This window comes from Callospermophilus lateralis, chromosome 14 (genome assembly GCF_048772815.1).
Source record: "Callospermophilus lateralis isolate mCalLat2 chromosome 14, mCalLat2.hap1, whole genome shotgun sequence".
Lineage (NCBI taxonomy): Eukaryota > Metazoa > Chordata > Mammalia > Rodentia > Sciuridae > Callospermophilus > Callospermophilus lateralis.
The window spans coordinates 63,163,934-63,181,765 of NC_135318.1; the positions used below are offsets into that span (position 1 = coordinate 63,163,934).

Here is a 17,832-nt window from a genome sequence, read left to right on the forward strand (position 1 = left end):
AGACACTAACAAATTTGAAGAGACTTACTACCTTCCCAAATTGAACCAGGAGGATAATTTCAAGTAAGGAAACTAAAGCAACCATCAAAAGCTTACCAACAAAGAAAAGCCCAGGACTGGATGGATTCTCAGAATTCTACCAGATCTTTAATGAAAAACTAATACCAATCCTCAACAAATTATCCCTTGAAATATAAAAGGAAGAAACTTCTCGGGGCTGGGGATGTGGCTCAAGCGGTAGCGCACTCGCCTGGCATGCGTGCGGCCCGGGTTCGATCCTCAGCACCACATACAAACAAAGATGTTGTGGCCGCGGATAACTAAAAAATAAATATTAAAATTCTCTCTCTCTCTCTCTCCCTCTCTCACTCTCTCTTTAAAAAAAGAGAAACTTCTCCAAATTTGGTGATATTTTTGTTAACAATTTACACATATTTTAATCCAGCAATTGTATTTTTGAAAACTTATTCTGCAGATGCACTTGAACATACAAGTCATGGTATTTATTGCATCTTTGTTTGTTGCACAGATTTGAACCACTGCTCCTAGCCTTGGCAAAAAGGCCTGAATAAAGGATGGATGGCCCATCTATACAATGGAACAGTATGTAGCTGGCCAAAAGAATGAGGAAGGCCCCTCTCTGAAATAGCTCCAGTGTGTTTGATATGCTACCTGTGCACAAGTTAGGGAAGCAGGTCACTGTGTGCTTATATTTTCCTAGATCTGCATAAATAACTGACAGGATCTGGATGCAGTGGCACATGCCTTTAATCCCAGCAGCTCGGGAGGCTGTGGCAGAAAGATGGTGAGTTTAAAGCCAGCTTCAGCAACTTAGCAAGACCCTGTCTCTATTGTCTCTGTATAAAATATTTTTAAAATGGGCTCAGGATGTGGGTCAGTGGTTAAGCACCCCTGAGTTCAATCCCTGGTACCAAAAAAATAAAAAAATGAAAAGAAAAGAAAGAATAGGGAAAAAAGAGCTCTGGAAGGAGACATAGAAGCCAATCAAGAACTCAAGATTAGAAATTGGATGGAGGGGGGCCACTCTGAGATGTCTTTTTATATTGTGGTTGTTGATATATGTTCGCTCACTGATTTACTGAGCATCTGATGGCTTCCAGGCACTACTTTACATTCTGAGGCTATAGAACAGGTAACAAACAAACAAACAAAAAAAGAAAAAGAAAATCTCTCTTCTCAAAGGATTTTATATTTTAGTAGAGAAGATTAATAATAAATAAAATATGTAGTATATTAAATGATAAGGTGAAAACAGACAAAGTAGAAAGGTAAACATGAAGTGTTGAATGTGTGCTGGCAGGAGGAGGGAAGTAGAGTTACAAAGGCCAAACTCATGACAAGGTGACTTTTAAGGAAAAACCTAAAAGAATGGAAGAGTGAGCAAGGCAAATGTAGTATCAAATATAATTAAATTAAAATGAATAATTATTCCATTTATTCTTTCTAATAACTATACTTGAAGTTATTGATGAGGTTATTATTGCTAATAAGATTATTATCCGAATTATAAGATATTGTATTCTGGCTCCAATGGGTTTCTTTGCAAATAGTTAGGAAATGTGAACTCCTCTAACCCAAGTGTTGAGAGGGAAGGAAACAAAATACATGTGGGGAGAGCCTGAGTGGGTAAGATACCTCCTATATGCTTAGCCCAACAAACTGAGGTTTTTCTACTGTTTGTAGCATTAAAAAAATAATCTATCAGTTAAACCCCACAAATGTGTTTGGATTTGGCTCCAGAGGTAATGAAGATCCACCGAGGGATTACAAAAAGTGAAAAGCATGGCATCATCACACCTGCAGTTTAGAAAGATTGTTTTGCTAGAAAATATGGACTAAGAAGCAGGATAGGAGTCAGGAGGGCCATGGGTACCATTATGGCAATGCAGGCAAAAGAAGGATGGGGCTTGAACCAAATCAGTGATGATGGGATTAAAGGAGGAGATGTGGGATCGTGAGGGGTGAATGAAATGACCCTTAATGAATTGATATGGACAGTGACTAAGACACATTAAAAGTTAAAAATCATATTTCTGGATTAGGTGATGTCCTAATTAGGTACATGTTTTAGTCAGCTATTTTGCTATGACCAAAGGACCCGATCAGAACAACTGCAGAGGAGGGAAAGTTTATTTGAGGGCTCACAGTTTCAGAGGTCTTAGTCCAGGGACAGCAGGTTCCATTCCTCTGGGTTCAAGGTGAGGCAGGACATCATGGTGGAAGAATGTGGTGGAGGGAAGCAGCTCATGTGGTGACCAAGAAGCAGAGAAAGAGACTCCACTTGCCAGACACAAACATATACCCTAAAGTCAAACACCAAGTCCCACCTCCTCTAACCACACCCTACCACTTCAGTTATCACTCAGTCAAACCCTATCAGGGGTATTAATTCACTGATTAGGTTAAGGCTATAACCCAATCACTTTCCCTCCAAACCTTCTTGTATTGTCTCACACATGAGACATATCCAAACCATAAGAGTACACAAAAAGAGGAGCATATTTAAAGAGAAGGAAAATATTCCATTCTAGGCCAGGTTGAATTTGAAATGCTTACAGTACATCCAAGTGGTAATTTTTGAGACATTTAAAATTGAGCTCAAGAAGTCAGAAAATATAAGTGAATGTTAGTTGTGTAATGTAGGTGTAATATAAGTAAAAATATCCTAATAAAATACATTACTTATTGTAAAGTAATATCAATGAGTTATAGACTACTTTAAAAATACAGCTAAGCAAAGGAAAATTAAAAATATACAGAGAGATAACCATACAATCTTATATCTAGCACCCAGATATAAATTATAATAAAATGTGGTTACGTTTATATAAGGATATACACAAATAATGGGATTATTTAAATGGGATATTTATACAGAGCATATGCTCTGTGGTAACAGGTTTTATCCATTCAACAGCACATCATAAAACATCTTTCTAGTTCAGCCAGACTCAGTAAGGCACGTCTGTAATCCCAGTGACTCAGGAGGCTGAGGCAAGAAGATCATGAGTTCAAGACCAGATTCAGCAACTTACAGAGGCCCTAAGCAACTAGCAACTTTGAGATCCTGTCTCAAAATAAAAAATAAAAAGGGATGAGGATGTGGCTCAGTGGTTTGTCCTCATGGTAATATTTCTGCCTGATTGTTTCCTTGGAAGAAAAAATTTCTAATAGTGGGACTGCTGACTAAAATGTAATATTTTATATATATAGGTGTGTATAAAAAATATATGTCATATATATGTAAATGTACATTTGCATATTTAGGGCTTTTGATAGATATTGCCAAATCTTTCTCTAGAAAAGAGAAAGATTTTAGAGAAAATCTTTCTCTAAAATCTCTAAAGAGATTATAGCAATTTACAATTCCATAAGCACTATATTCAAGTACTCATTTTCCCACACTTTCTCCAAACTGTTAATATACTTAATCATGCAGATCTTTAAGAACTGTATAAATAAAAATGTAAATTGCATTTTTTTACATTGTCCATTTATTTGCTAGAATTTAAACGGTTTACATTTTATTCCCAATTTGTATTTTTCCAGTTTTCCTTTTGCAAACTGCTAATTGTTGTCCTTGCCACCTTTTCTTTAGTAACACTGTTACCAATTTGTAAGAGCTCCTTATATGTTATGGACTTTAACCTTTAATCATTAATGCTACATTTTTTCTTAAATGTAAAAAATGAGTTTGTCACTTGTCATTTATCTTAAGTGAGCATTTTGGTAAGCAGAAAAGTTTAATTATTGGAATAGCCATGATTTGAAATGACTGTTTCAAGGAATAAGGGTAAGAGGTATCCAGAATCAATGGAAAAACTAAAGCACTATGTGAAAGGCTCTGCTGAGATGGGAGAACATGCATTTCTACTGACTTTCACCTACAAACAGCAGCAGTGCTTGGTAACTTGGTTGCAGAGGAAGAATGGATATCCACATATCAACCCTGTATAGAGATTTAGAAAGTAAAACCAGCCCTTCCCCAAAGGAAATCTAATCAGAACCTAGTCCCTTCCTTTCCAAACAACATCCAGAAACATCAGGAAAAACAAAACAAGAGCCATCTACCAAAAATTTGAAACTCAAGTAGCACAGGAGTGCTCTTGCAAATCATGCAGCATTTCCATGTACTTTCAAATGTCTCCTTTTACATAAAGAGTATCAGTCTCCAGAAATGGTCTTGAGGAGAAAGTCAGCCATCTTCCTAAACAGTCAACTTTAGAAGGGACAAACATCAGACCCTTCCAGACTCACATACCTTGAGTGTTCCTTTCTCCCAGAAGACTACCGACCCCTCAGACAGTGGCCCCAAACACAGAATGAAAGCGCGCGCACACACACACACACACACATACACGTAGAGAGAGAAAGTGAGCAGGATTCACTCAGGGCTTCATCTACTGGTTTAATTAGAAGCTGGACAAAGGAATGAGGTAGTCAAGTGTATTAGCTGGTGTTTTGTTAGAGTAACAGACCACATGGATAGGACAAGAAGCAACTTGCAGTAGGATTCTCCAGAGGAACAAAACCAACAGAAAATGCATGTGTGTGTGTAATTATAAGAGGGAATTTATTAGATTGGCTTACACTGTCAGAAGCTGAATAGTTCCCCAGTGGCTGTCTGCAGGCAGGAGAATAGGGAAAAGCAGCTCTTTCTCAATCCAAGAAGCTAGAAGCTTCAGAAAAAGAGATGCCAATCATTTGTCCCCATTCTGAGGCTAAAGTCCTGGAAGCCCCCTGGGGAGTGGCTGGTGCAAGTCTGCATTCAAAGGCTAGTGAATCTGGAGTCTGATGTCTACAATCAATGGCAATATTAAGAAATGTACCTGCTCAAGAAGAGTGGAGTGTGCCTGTCTGAGAGCTTCCCTTTATGCAACTCTTTTGTTCCTTCTAGGCCCCCATCCTATTGGATGGTGCTGTTCATATTCAGGGCTGGTCTCCCCACTCACTTCTCTAACCCACATGCCAACCCTCTCTGGAAAAACCCTCCACAGACGCATCCAGAACTGTGCTTTACTCATTTTCTAGGCATCTCTCAATCCAGTCAAGTTGACAGTCAAGTATATTTACTGGATCTAACAAATTTCATTTTAGACATTCTACTTTCCATTTTCTTGCATTCTCTTTATTTTTTTAAAAAAAAATTAGTATACTACAATTATATGTAATAGAGGGATTTGTTGTTGCATATTCTAGAGTTTCAGACTATTTTTTTCTTTTTTCTCTTTGTGTCACTGGGAATTGAACCCAGGACTTTGTATATGCTAGGCAAGGGCTCTGTCTCTGAGCTACAGTCCCAGGCCTCCCTGCATTCTCTTTATTTAATCTTAATCTACACTTAAAAGTAGCACTGTCTTCTTGCATCACAAACAGCATTTCATTCCAGAAGATGGGAAAGAAAGACAGAAAGTTAGAGGGAATAGAAAAAGAGTACCATGTACCCTTTCATCCTTGACAAAAATCACAAGATACACAGTAAACACCAGACCATTCAATGAGTTACCACATTCAATGGTCACAACTCAGGGTCATGCTGACCAAAATGGAAAACTGCCAAGTACCTCCTGTGCTGAACTGAACTCCAAAGTCCAGTAGTCTGTTTGCTCTCACTAGAGACAATTTTTTTTTTTTTTTTTTTTTTTTTTTTTTGCAACAGCTAACTTGGGACCTTAGAAAATCCAGGCCCTCTTTCTAACACACCGCTACTTCATTTAGAGGACATCTTCACTGTAGAGTCAGGAGATTACCGTCCAATTGCTTATGAAAACATGATGTCAGAATTTTAAACATCTCTAATCTAGCTCCAATGTCCTCTCTCCCCAATAAAACCTTGAAGAAAGAGAAAAAGTGAAATTCCTCTTATGGGTGGGTGACCAGGGAAAGAGACAGCAGTCTTCTGTAAGTAGGGTTAGGAGGTGACCAATGGCCTGGGCTTCACTGAGCCAAGAACACAAAACCCTGGATGTGAGTCACATGCGAACTCCATATTTCATCTTGCCAAACACAAAGGAGCCAGCTAGGTAAGCCCTGAGAAGTCCCCCTTTCTGTAATCAGGTTCCACGTCATCCACAATCCTCTCACAAAGAGAAGCCATGAACTTCCTTTACCAAATTTCCTTTGGTTCAGATTTGTCACTGTAAATAGAAATGTCAGGTCTTACACTTTAACTCAGGTCACCACATGTGAACTCTGGCTAGAGAATCAGAAAGTAAAACCCGAAGGAAATTTCCCAAAGGAAATTTTATCAGTAACCCAGTCCCTTCCTTTTCATACAACATCCAGAAATGTCAGGAAAAATAAAACAAAGGCAGACTCTTAAAAAAATTAGAAACTCATTCCTTGTATATGAACAGTATCAGGTGTCCAGAAATGATCTGGAGGAGTTGGCCATCTTCCTACGGAGTGAACTTTGCACCAAGAAAGAGGAAATATTGGATGCTTCTGGACTTACCTTCTGTCTCCCTCTCTCCCAAACACCTCAGGCAGCCCCCCAAAATGAAACATACATAAACACACACACACACACACACACACACACACACACACACACACACCCCTCTGTATGGCTGAGAACTGCATAGAAATCACCAGGGTAAGTTACTCAAAGCCTCTTTCCTCATCAGAGTTGATGCACAATGACAGGAGCCAACAATAGGCCCCAGGCTACTTCACTCGCTTCTGCTGAAAGGAAACTAAATATTTCCAGCAAAATAAAGCTCCTAGAACCAACCCTTCATTCACCAAATTAGAAAATGCCAATCTTCACTTCTAACAGGAAGACCTTTCATCTCAAAACTCAGCAGAGGCAGAGCCTTTGCTACATACAGTTCCATCGCATTTTTCTCCTAGTATAAGATCAGAGATGGTCACCCAGGAAATAGCCCTGGACCAGGACCTAGGCCTCAGCCCTGACCCCGTAGAGAACAGGCACCCACCTGAGACAAAGGAGTAGGCTGCCAGGATGTTGCTGAGCAGAGCCATCTCCATGTGCTCCGCGATCACTGGCTCGGTGCTGTGGCTGAAGGGGAGCTTCATGCTGCATCCAGCAGACACTTCCCGGAGATGCTGCAGCTGAATCAACGGGGCCACACTCTTTCTCTTCTCTTCTGTTTAGAAACATAAAGTGAGGGATGAGGTACATTCGGCTTTCTAGGGACTGTGTTCCAAGTAGCCTAGGCTCAAGAACAAAGAGCCATCTCCTCAATGCCAGCCAAATTTCCCAGCCAGGGAGCCACAATGACCCAGGGTCTTGTCCTCTTTGTTCAAGCGAGCTGCTTGGTTTTCAAGGATGCAGTAACTCTTTTATATCTGTTTTTCCCAGCCTTTCTCCTCTCTCTTCCCCATCTCACTACTCCCCCACTTTAGCACATCCCTCTTACCTGCCCAAGTACTCTTTATTGTATTCTCCCGGGTTCACCTTGGAGGAGCTGTCCACTGGGTTCAAATCTCCATCACCTTAATCCCTGCACTATAACCCCAAGCCACAGTTTGCTCTACTCCTCTTCTTCCCCCGCTGGAGCCTGCACTGACACTTGTGTACCTTGATCAGTTTGCCTTATCCCTCAGGTCAAAAACTGTGTACCCTTGGCAGTGGGCCAGAGCTGGCTGTCCCAGAACTGCAAAAGTCATTTGAGTTCGAAAATATTCCTGAGAATTTAAGAGCTCAGCCCGCTCCCTGACCCCAACTCCATGATTCCGCCCGTGCCTGTGTTGGGCCATCCACAGACATGCACAGACCATCCACTGACAGAACTATCCCTCCAGGAGTCAGAACCGGGACAGCGATCTCAGAGCCCCGTGACGCTGCCTCTGGCTGCAGGAGCACATCCCTTCCCCACCATGGTCCTCAGACCCAGCATAGTCATTACCTAGTTCACCAGGCAAACACTCCCAGAAAAGCCCCTAACGATGGAGGGAGAGAAATGGCAAGGACCCTGGTACTTGCATTTGAGGCTGCTGTGAGCTGAGGCCAGGGAACTGGGTTACAGGGGGACTAGAGGAACAGAGAGGCCAGGGAAGAAACTTGGGCTCTCAGTGGATCACAGAGGTCAGTAACTTGGGTCACACTGAGATGGCCTGGAGAGCTGAAATTCCAAGAGACGGATGGAGTGGGTTACAACAGAAAAGACAACTGTCCCTCTGGTAAGTTCCAGCAGGCTCAGGGAAGAATAATCTCAGATCAACAGAAACAACCACAAAAATCTGGAAGCCCCTGAGTGGCAGGATGAAGAGTAGGAGCTTCAAGGACTCTGAGAAGGGTCTGGTTACCGTGGAGAGGGGGCCAGGGCGTAAGGTATCCTCCAAGAGCCTTCTGAATTCCTAAGAGGTGGTAATCGGATGGTCCAGGTGGAGGGTTAGAAATACCAGCCTGAGTTCAGCAGGTGTGAGGATCCCAGGATCCAGGAAGAGAATGAAGGGACTACACTCTGTCTCCAGGTGCAGTGAGACAAGGCTGTTTCAGATCCAGTCCCTCCTGCCTGTCCCCCTGAATGGTACATAGTGCAGATCTCACCTGTTCATGCCTGGAAGTGTCCAGCAGTCTCCTACCCTGTCTTTGTTTTGCTGATGCCTTCTTCCTGCTCAATCTCACACCCACTCTCACCCTGAGCGTCATCTTTCCACAGTACAGATATGATCATCATTCCAGAGCACAACCTTTCAACTCATCTCCACTAAGCTTCTTAACATAATATCCACTTCCATAGTATCTGACACCCGCCTTAGCTCCTCATTTATCTCCTACCCAACTTAGACACATGTAGACACTGAGAAACTAGCTTGCTTAAAGCTCAGAAAATTCCAGATGATTTTCAGTTTCCCATGTGCACCAAGCTTTTTTTTTTAATCTCTCATGTGTTCAATCATACTCTTCCTTTTGCCTAAAATGCCCCTCTTCCCCTCATCTGTCTAGCAAATGTTTCCTTCAATGAGAGAATTCAAACATTCTACGGAAACCTCAAAATCTCACTGACTTTTTGGCAGAAACAGAAAACTTCACATTAAAATTCATCTAAATCTCAAGGATCCCCAAAGAGCCAAAACAATCTTGAAAAATCTTCTTAATAAAACAAAAGAACAAAGTTGGAAGTCTCACTCTTCCTGATTTTAAAATTTATTGCAAAGTACAGTAATCAAAACAGTGTGGGGTTGGTACAAAACAGACATTGAGACCAATGGAACAGAATTGCACAAATAAACCTTTAGATGTATGTTCAAATGATTTTCAACCAGAGTACCAAGACCATTCAATGGGGAAAGACCATGTTTTCAGCAGTGTTAGGAACACTGGATAGCCATATAGCAAAAGAGTGAACTTGAACTCTTAACCTCACACCACAATAAAAAAATGAACTAAAAATGGATCAAAGAGCTTAATGTAGCAGCTAAAACTTTTATAAAACTCTTTGAAGAAAATAGGAAGGAAGCCATGGAGTGATGTGATCATATCTGTACTGTGGAATGATGACGCTCATGGTGAGAGTGGGTGTGAGATTGAGCAGGAAGTGAATTTCAAAAGGATTCCTTGGATATGACACCCAAACACCAGGTACATAGGTAAATTGTAAACATAGGTAAATTGTACTCCATTAAAAATTAAAAACTTCTGTGCAGCAAGCTGGGCACAGTGGCACATGCCTGTAATCTCAGAGACTCGGGAGGCTGAGACAGGAGAACCGAAAGTTTGAGGCCAACCTCAGCAATTTAGTGAGAACCTAAGCAATTTAGCAAGATCTTGTCTCAAAATAAAAAAATTAAAAAGGGCTGGGAATGTAACTCAGTGGTAAAGTTTCCCTGGGTTCAATCCCAGGACAAAAAAATTAAATTAAAAAAAAAATTCTGTGCATCAAATGACAAAATAGCATGAAAGGCAACCCATGGAATGGGAGAAAACATTTGCAAATTATATATATGATAATATATAATATATACCCCATTATATATTTTTAAAAACTCCTATAACTTTACAACCAAAAAAAAACTCTATTAAATAATTGGCAAAGGACTTGAACAGAAACTTTTCCATAAATATATAAACAGTCAATAAGCACATGAAAAGATGTTCAACATTACTAACCATGTAGAGAAATGGTAGGTATAGAGAAATGGAAACTCTTGTATACTTTTGCTGGGAGGGTAAGGGAGTAAAATTGGGTAGCTGTTATGGAAAATAAAGTGGTGATTCTTCAAAAAGTTTAAAATAGAATTATCATATGACTCAGTAATTCCATTTCTGTGTATATACCCCAAAGAAATGAAAACAGAGATGTGAATAGAATTTGTAAACAATGTCCAGAGTTATATTACTCACAATAGCCCAAAGATGGAAGCATCCAAGTGTCCATTTACAGAGGAATAGATAAACCAAATGTGGGGCATACATATAATGCAGCAGTATTCACAGCCTTAAGTGGGAAAGAAAGTCATGCTACATCAGAGATGAACTTTGAAAACATTATGCTGAGTGAAATAAGCCAGTCACAAAAAGAAAAGTACTTCATGATTCCACACATATGAGTAATCTGCAGTAGCGAAATTCATAAGGATAGAAAGTGAAATAGTGGTTGTCAGGGAGCAGGGGAAGTGGGCAAAAAGAGTTATTATTATGGGGGTACAGGGGACAAAGTGAAAAAAAGTTCTAGAGCCAGGAGTGGTGGTGCATACCTGTAATCCCAGCAACTCCAAAGGCTGAGGCAGGAGGATCACAAGTTCAAGACCAGCCTCAGCAATTTAATAAAGCCCTAAGCAACTTAGCAAGATCCTCTCTCAAAATAAAAAATTATTTTTTATTTTAAGTAAAGCACCCCTGGGTTCAATCCCAATACCAAGAAGAAGAAGAATGGGGGAAAAAAAAAAGAGTTGGAATGGTGGTGATGGTTGTAAAATAATCTGAATAAACTTAATTCACTGAACTCTACACATAAAAGCAAGGTAAGATGGCAAATTTTATATAAATCCTCTCACCATTTTAAATTAGTAATTATTAATAATTAATAATTTTAACTTAATAATTATTAATAATTACTATAATAAGGTGTTAGGTATGACAGTGAATTTTGAAGATTACTTCTTGTAGTGAATCCTACAGTCAAGTTTTGGTTTCCAGTTAATAGGAATGATAGCAGAATTATTTTTTAGTGGTATTAAAGTTGAAGTACATAAAATTCTAATTCACATCACATTATGAATATGGTTTCATTCTAAGTAAAAATATTATATTAAGAAATTGGGTAGTAAGTAAGAGTAACCCATCACATTTATAGATAAGCCAAAAAAACACATCATATTAATAGATGGAAAAATGTATTTGTGTAAAATGTACCACAAATTCATGATCTAAAAAAGGTCTACCACAATGAAGCTCTCTTTGAGCTCCCCGAATGCCTCTCTTTGGCTATCAAGTATCCAAATATTCTTCTCCTATCGTATCTATAATAGTACAATTGGAATTGCCAATTGCCATGTTTGTCACCTAAGCTGAAGAGGTGACACATACCAAGAACCTAATATGATGTGCCTGATGAAAAGAGGGTCTCAAGAAATGCTGGCTGGCAGGACGAAAGGACAGATGAATAAAAAGAGCAGTTAGGCACGAGGTCTGTATTCCTAAATCTTTGAGGGCAGGTCTGACAGATCTGATTCTGTGTGGGCCACCAAGCAGCACTCCCTCAGGACTGTGAGAGGACCACATGTAAGCTAGACCCTCACTGTGGTGCCCAGACTTTCCCCCAAAGTCTCCAAGCCCCAGATGCCAATGTAGAGAGTTTCAGGAACCAGGGGCAAGAGGAAGAGGGGCCACGAAGGCAGATCAAGGCTGAGGAAAGACCACTTCAGGATGGCCCATCCTAAAGGGCAGCCTCCTTGGAAGAGCCACCATGGTCCACATGGTTCAAGCCAACTGGAAACAGAGGTCAGCACCTCTTTTCCATAAAGGGCTGAGAGCAACTAGTTAGACTTTGAAGGTCCTTGAAGTCTCTGTCACAATTACTCAATTTTGCCAAACAGTAGAGAAGCAATGATGTCAATGAATGAGTGTGACTATCCAATAAAACCTTATTTACAAAATAGACAGTGGTCTCATTTTGGCCCACAGCATAATTTGCAGATGCCCGGCCTGGATTCTTACTGCTCAAAATATGATCCAAGGATCAGCAATATCCATGTTACTTGGTCATTTGTTCAATCTGCATAATCCTGGGCATCATCCCAGACTCACTGGATCAAAAACCTCCTAAGGGGCCCAGGAGAGTTTGGGAAGTACTGCTCTACAGGACCTCTGTGACCCCTTCAGCCTGAGCACTATGATGCCACACAGTAGCAGAAATCCCAGCGAGTTTCACTTAGTGCCTTCTTTATCAGTCTCATCGGAGATGAGAGTGCTTGCCCTTACTAACCTGGTGTGCTTGCCCGTACTAACCTGGCATATAGCTCAGCTCTCAGCATTTACAGAGTACCCTAGTGAGAGCAGGGGCCAGAGGAAAGGACACGCAGCAGAGGGGAGTTTTAAGGGCAGCTGTGCATGAGACAGGTTTGTGGTGTTACAGAAGTGATGAACCCTAGAGCCAAATTCTACTCCCAAATCCTTCTCTCTGAGCCCTCCCTCAATAGAGAGGGACCTGCTCCAGGTAGCTCTAGACACCTCCCGTTGGCAATTTACCCCGTAATTAAAACATCTCTGCATCTCCTACCAACATAAAGGTAAGGAGCACGAAGCACACACATACTGCCAAGTCCAACATTATCCTCAGTTCCTCCAGGAAGCTTCTGGTCACTGGTTGGCTCTAGAACAGTAGTTCTCAACCCTGGGGCTGTTTTGCCTCCCAGAGGACATTTGACAGTACCTGGAGATCTTTTAGGTTGTCACAGCTACTGTGTGTCTGAGTGGGGGATTGATCCACAGAATAGGAGTTAGGAATGCTCCTAAATATCCCACAATACACAGAACAGGCCCCTGATCCAAAGCATTCATAGCACCAATGATGAGAAACCTGCTCTAGAAGAAATATCCCTACTTCATTGACCAGCCTAAGTAATTCTCAGGGCTTATGTTTCTCATGTGCATTACCAACACAGTGAAAAGGGTGGCCAACGGGGGCTGCTTAGCAACTCCCACTGCTTGACCAGAGTAGTACAGCTCCAAACTCTGGGTCAGCAATGTTCCCAGTGACCAAAAGTGAGCAGGCTCTGGGTCACAATAACAAAGTCCTCCAAAGAATGCATCATCAACCAACACTGGCTCATTTTATTTGTTTATTTTTGTGTGGTGCTGAGGATCGAACCCAGTGCCTCACGCATGCTAGGTAAGCACTGTACCACTGAGCTACAATCCCAGCCCTACAGTGGCTCATTAATTAAACTGGAAAGCCACCTGGCACAAGATCTGATTAGGTCCTCCTCAGGACGTCAATGCTGGGGACTATGTTGGCAGGAGTAGAATTATAACTAAGCCATATATTTTCAAAGCAAAGGCTTTCTCCCAGGAATAACCCATTGTATTATTCCCACACCATTCTAGAGAAAAAAACATTTCTAATGAACACTCTAGGAACCATCATCACAGTGCACTCTCTAGACAGCAGCGACCAAGACTTACCTTACTCTACAACAGGTTTCCTTCATCCGTGGCCCAAAGCGTCTTCACCTCCTTACTGATGTACTGCAGCACAATTGACAGAAACAGCTTCTTTCTATCACTTACATCCAAGAATCCTGTCTTCCTGACCACATGCTGCTCTCTTGATGAAGATGCAATAAACCCTGTCTTGTAAACACTTCCCCTTAGATTGAATGGCTAATTGGATGCATGGTGTGTTGTTCTTACTGGCTTTCATTTTAAAGGTAACCTCATTCCCATTGCTGCAGATTTACATTCTCTGCAGCCTTGAGTCCACCTGTCTATACTGAATGTAATGTCTAAATGGCAAAATATAAGATGAAATGTACTTGGAGAGAGTATATTTCATCTTATGTTTCAGTAGCAGCAGTGAGCATCCCCTGGTGTGTGAGCCCCATGCAGGAGACTATCTCATTACATAGCACTCAGGGGGTAGTAATCTCATGATTGTTTTAACTACCAGGGGAATGGTGTGCTGTCAGGAACAAAGAAGTACCTGGTAGGAGCAGACCATCCCTGTTGATGTTGGTTCCAGCCAGTAAAGGATCTAAATGTGGATGGTACCAGTTGACTTCTCAGACTCTGTAAGAAAAAAGAGGTGACACAAAGCCATTACATATCTAGAAGATCACATCATACCATAGACCAGCTGTTGACATGAACCCAAGAGAGAAGTTTTGGTGGTGTGTGTCTTAATCCCTGGAGAGATGGGCAGCATTTCCTCAAAGGAGAAAGGCCATTGCCAAAGTTTAATCTGGAATGTGGATTAGACTCCCGGGGAAGCCAGCCTCCCAAGGTCACTGCAGAAAGGAAACAAGAGGTAGAAGATCAAAGACATGTGCTTCCTCTTCCCTCTCATCAGCCAAAAGCCATTCAACAACTAAAGAAGAATGCTTCTGGCCCTTCATCAGCAAAATTTGGAGGTTGACATCTCTGGAACAGGAAGGGAGGAAATATGGTTCCCAAACAGATTGCCCAGGTGAACCACGAAATGCAGACTCCTGCAGCTCTGTGAGTACTGGAAACCTATAAATGCTGGTGTGTGTATTCCCACAGCCCGTTGCTTCCATCCTGAAGGCCTCCATTCAGTCCAGCTTGGGAAGCTTCTTTCTGTCACCAGCTTCATTTAGGAGCGTGTAGGGGGAATGAATCAGTCACAGAGCTCGGCAGCATGAACACTCCCTGCTCCACTTACACAACATATTCATCACCACCACATTCTACCAGCTCCAGCAGCATCTGACTCCTGCCCGTTTATGTCTCTTCAGATACTAATCTCAGCTGCTTCTGCTCCACAGAGAATTTGTGGTACCCTCCTAAGGCAAGAAATTAAAAGCAAGCAAGAAAAGGAAACTGGAGGCAGAAGATTGGTAGTTCTTTACAACTCATGCACCTAAGTGCAGAAGCAGGCTCTGAGGGCCTTGACGTGTGATTCTTCACTCATGAAAACCATCAAGGGTAGTCACTTAGAGTCTGAGGGCAAAGACTCCAAAGGAAAAACAGCTCCCACATACAGGCTGGGGAGGGGATACACATGACCCCAGAGAAATGGCTGAGCAGAAAGAAACTCCAATTTTCTCTCTAGAGCTGATAAGCACCTGCAGATGATATATCCACCATGGTAGCCTGCCAGTCACTGGGGCTTCCTTTGTTCCCACAATTTGTCCTTCGACGCACCACAGCACATCAATTCCAGGGACATATTCTGGACCCTGACATCACCTAGAAAGGTTTTCAGCTCTGAGGCTGGAGATGGGAACCCTTTAAGGGCAGGGACCAAGTCTTAATTTCTCTCCGTTCCCAGAGCCTCCCACAGTAACTGTGCTGAGCTAATGCTCAGTGACGGCTGGATGACTGACTCACACTCAGAAATCCCACTTTTCAATCAGCACCTTTATCCTACTTCCCCACTCGCTGAATCAAGGTCAGGGCTCTGCAACTTCTCCAAAGTTTCTTCTTTATGCTCATCAAGTTTATCATCCTCATCTTGGGCTCACCTGTCGTCCACACAGCCTGGCTACTCAACTGTATCATGCTCTGTTCTCTCCAGGACCCTTCTGTTGCCTTCCCTACTTGCAAGGCCTAATTCACAAACCACTCCAGCCCTCACCTGCCTGCTCTCCTGCCCACCACTAGGTGCTTCTGAAAAAAAATCATTTGTCCTTGCATCATGGCAAAGGTTGAGTTTATGAAATCTACCAGACAAAGGCCTTGATGTTGCTAAGAGAGCCTACATATATTTCTGAATCTCACTCTCCCAGTGTTCCCATTCCCCAGAGAAAAAGGACCAAATGCCTCCTCTTTTTGCAAGCTCATTTCTCCATCCTCCCCTCTCTCTGTCTTCCAAGCATATATACAACATATGTACATATGTGAGTACACACATGTATACATGTGTATGTGTATTTGTATGGGTGTATGTATATCTTTCACTCTCAAATACTTTCTTGTTCTTTCCCAGTCCCTCTCTCATTCTTTCAATCTGACATTCTCTACTATAAACTCATTTAATTGCCTCCACCCTTACATGATCTTCCCTTTGCTGACCACCCCTATAGTTCCTTGTCACTCACTCTCCTTCCCTTCAAAGCCAAACATCTAGAAAAGCCAAACATGTAGAAACTCACACTTCTTCATTTCATTGCTTCTGTCATTCAGTTCTCGGCCTGCAAAAGTTGGCTTCATAACCAAAGTATCATTGATAAAGTGGCCGTGGTAAAGGAATCATGGTCTCCAGGATGGAGACCATGACCTCCTGCTGTGTGGGATCTTGTGTCTCATCCTTCCCCATTCATGGGGGGTAGCACAGTACCTGGCACATAACTGCTTTGAAAGAAATTGTGTCACATTATGGGAGTCAAAATATGTGGGGTTTATACTGCTAGAAACAGGCTTTAAAACAGAACCAACAGTTTCTGAACCATCAGTGACATTTTTATAAGACACCAACAAGAGCTCTGTCTTGATTTGAGCCTAACAGCTGAATTACAGAACCAGAGTTTGGACCTACTTTGGCCCCAGACAATACACACATGAAGGTCACATGGGAGTCCCAATGCCTGGAAACTTCACAAAGGATTGGGCAGAGGTCAGTATTAGGAATAACTCACCCAATGTTAGGAACGGCTCGCCTACCCTATAATGCCTTTTAGCCTGCAGATAGATGACCATCCTATCCAAGGCCAACACTGCTTGTCAATAAATATTTACTAAGCCCCACTGAAAACCATTTATTTATCTCTGATATGAGGATCCTGACTCATAATGGGGATGGGAGGCGAGCATGGGAGGAATGAAGGAACTTTAGATAGGGCAAAGGGGAGGGAGAGGAAGGGAGGAAGCATGGGGATAGGAAAGATGGTGGAATAAATTAGACATCATTACCCTAAGTACATGTATGAAGACAGACAGACAGACACACACACACACACACACACACACACACACACACAGCTGTGCTAGAACATCTGAGAGTTTAAAAAAAAAACCCACACATTTATTTAGCTGCTACCAACAGACTTAGAATATCCTTTGAATGAATCTAGAAGTGAATAAATGTGACCAGTAATAGAGAGATTTGCAATCTAGCTACATACAATAGAAACAAAATAAAACATAAAGGCAATGTAAGTTAACTTATATAGGGAAGGTTTGGAAAGAGTAATGAAATACAATAATGAGCAGCAATGGGAAAAATCCATAAAGACTCCATAGAGAGGTTAACTAGTCCAGGTAAAGAATAATGAGCACCAAAAACCAAGGGCAAAAAGTAACTGAAGAGGCTAGCAACCCAGAAACCAAACCTAACAGGTACAGACAAACAAGCCAAAAGATACCCAACAAATACCTGCTCTCTTTAGCCAAAAGACCAGGAAAGGAGCAGTCTAACATGACAGGAAGCTTTTAGACAACTACTTTGCTCTAGCGAAACACCCCAGGAAAAAAAAAAACTGTGACAACACCCACACCATCAAAGCCTGAGTGAGGAGTCTAGACTTCCACCCTTAAGAGACTATATAAAAAGAAGCCCCCACAGCTCTGCCATATTGATGTCAGAGAAGGCCAAGGAGGGAGATGACCCTCTCACCCACAACAGTTGTCAATGAGCCACCCTTGCTGGTAGCACCAATGGAGACCAGATGGGAAGCTCAGACCCCCACCCTGTCTTTGTCCATTTTGTGTACCTATAACAGAAT

The 17,832-nt window shown here is 41.8% G+C and overlaps 1 protein-coding gene across 2 annotated transcripts in view; it reads right to left on the minus strand.

Moving 5' to 3' along the window:
- Eva1a (eva-1 homolog A, regulator of programmed cell death) overlaps window positions 1-17,832 on the minus strand; it is a 60,262-nt gene that overhangs the window by 21,888 nt on the left and 20,542 nt on the right. The window contains exons 2-4 of one of the 2 annotated variants that reach the window (XM_076833414.1): window positions 14,133-14,218; window positions 13,616-13,678; window positions 6,960-7,130 (exon numbers count right to left, since the gene is read on the minus strand). In XM_076833414.1, the coding sequence (XP_076689529.1) occupies window positions 6,960-7,059 (100 nt within the window). In that variant the 5' untranslated portion in view covers window positions 7,060-7,130; window positions 13,616-13,678; window positions 14,133-14,218. The remainder of the gene's footprint in view (window positions 1-6,959; window positions 7,131-13,615; window positions 13,679-14,132; window positions 14,219-17,832) is intronic. The other variant, XM_076833413.1, reaches the window with a different exon arrangement.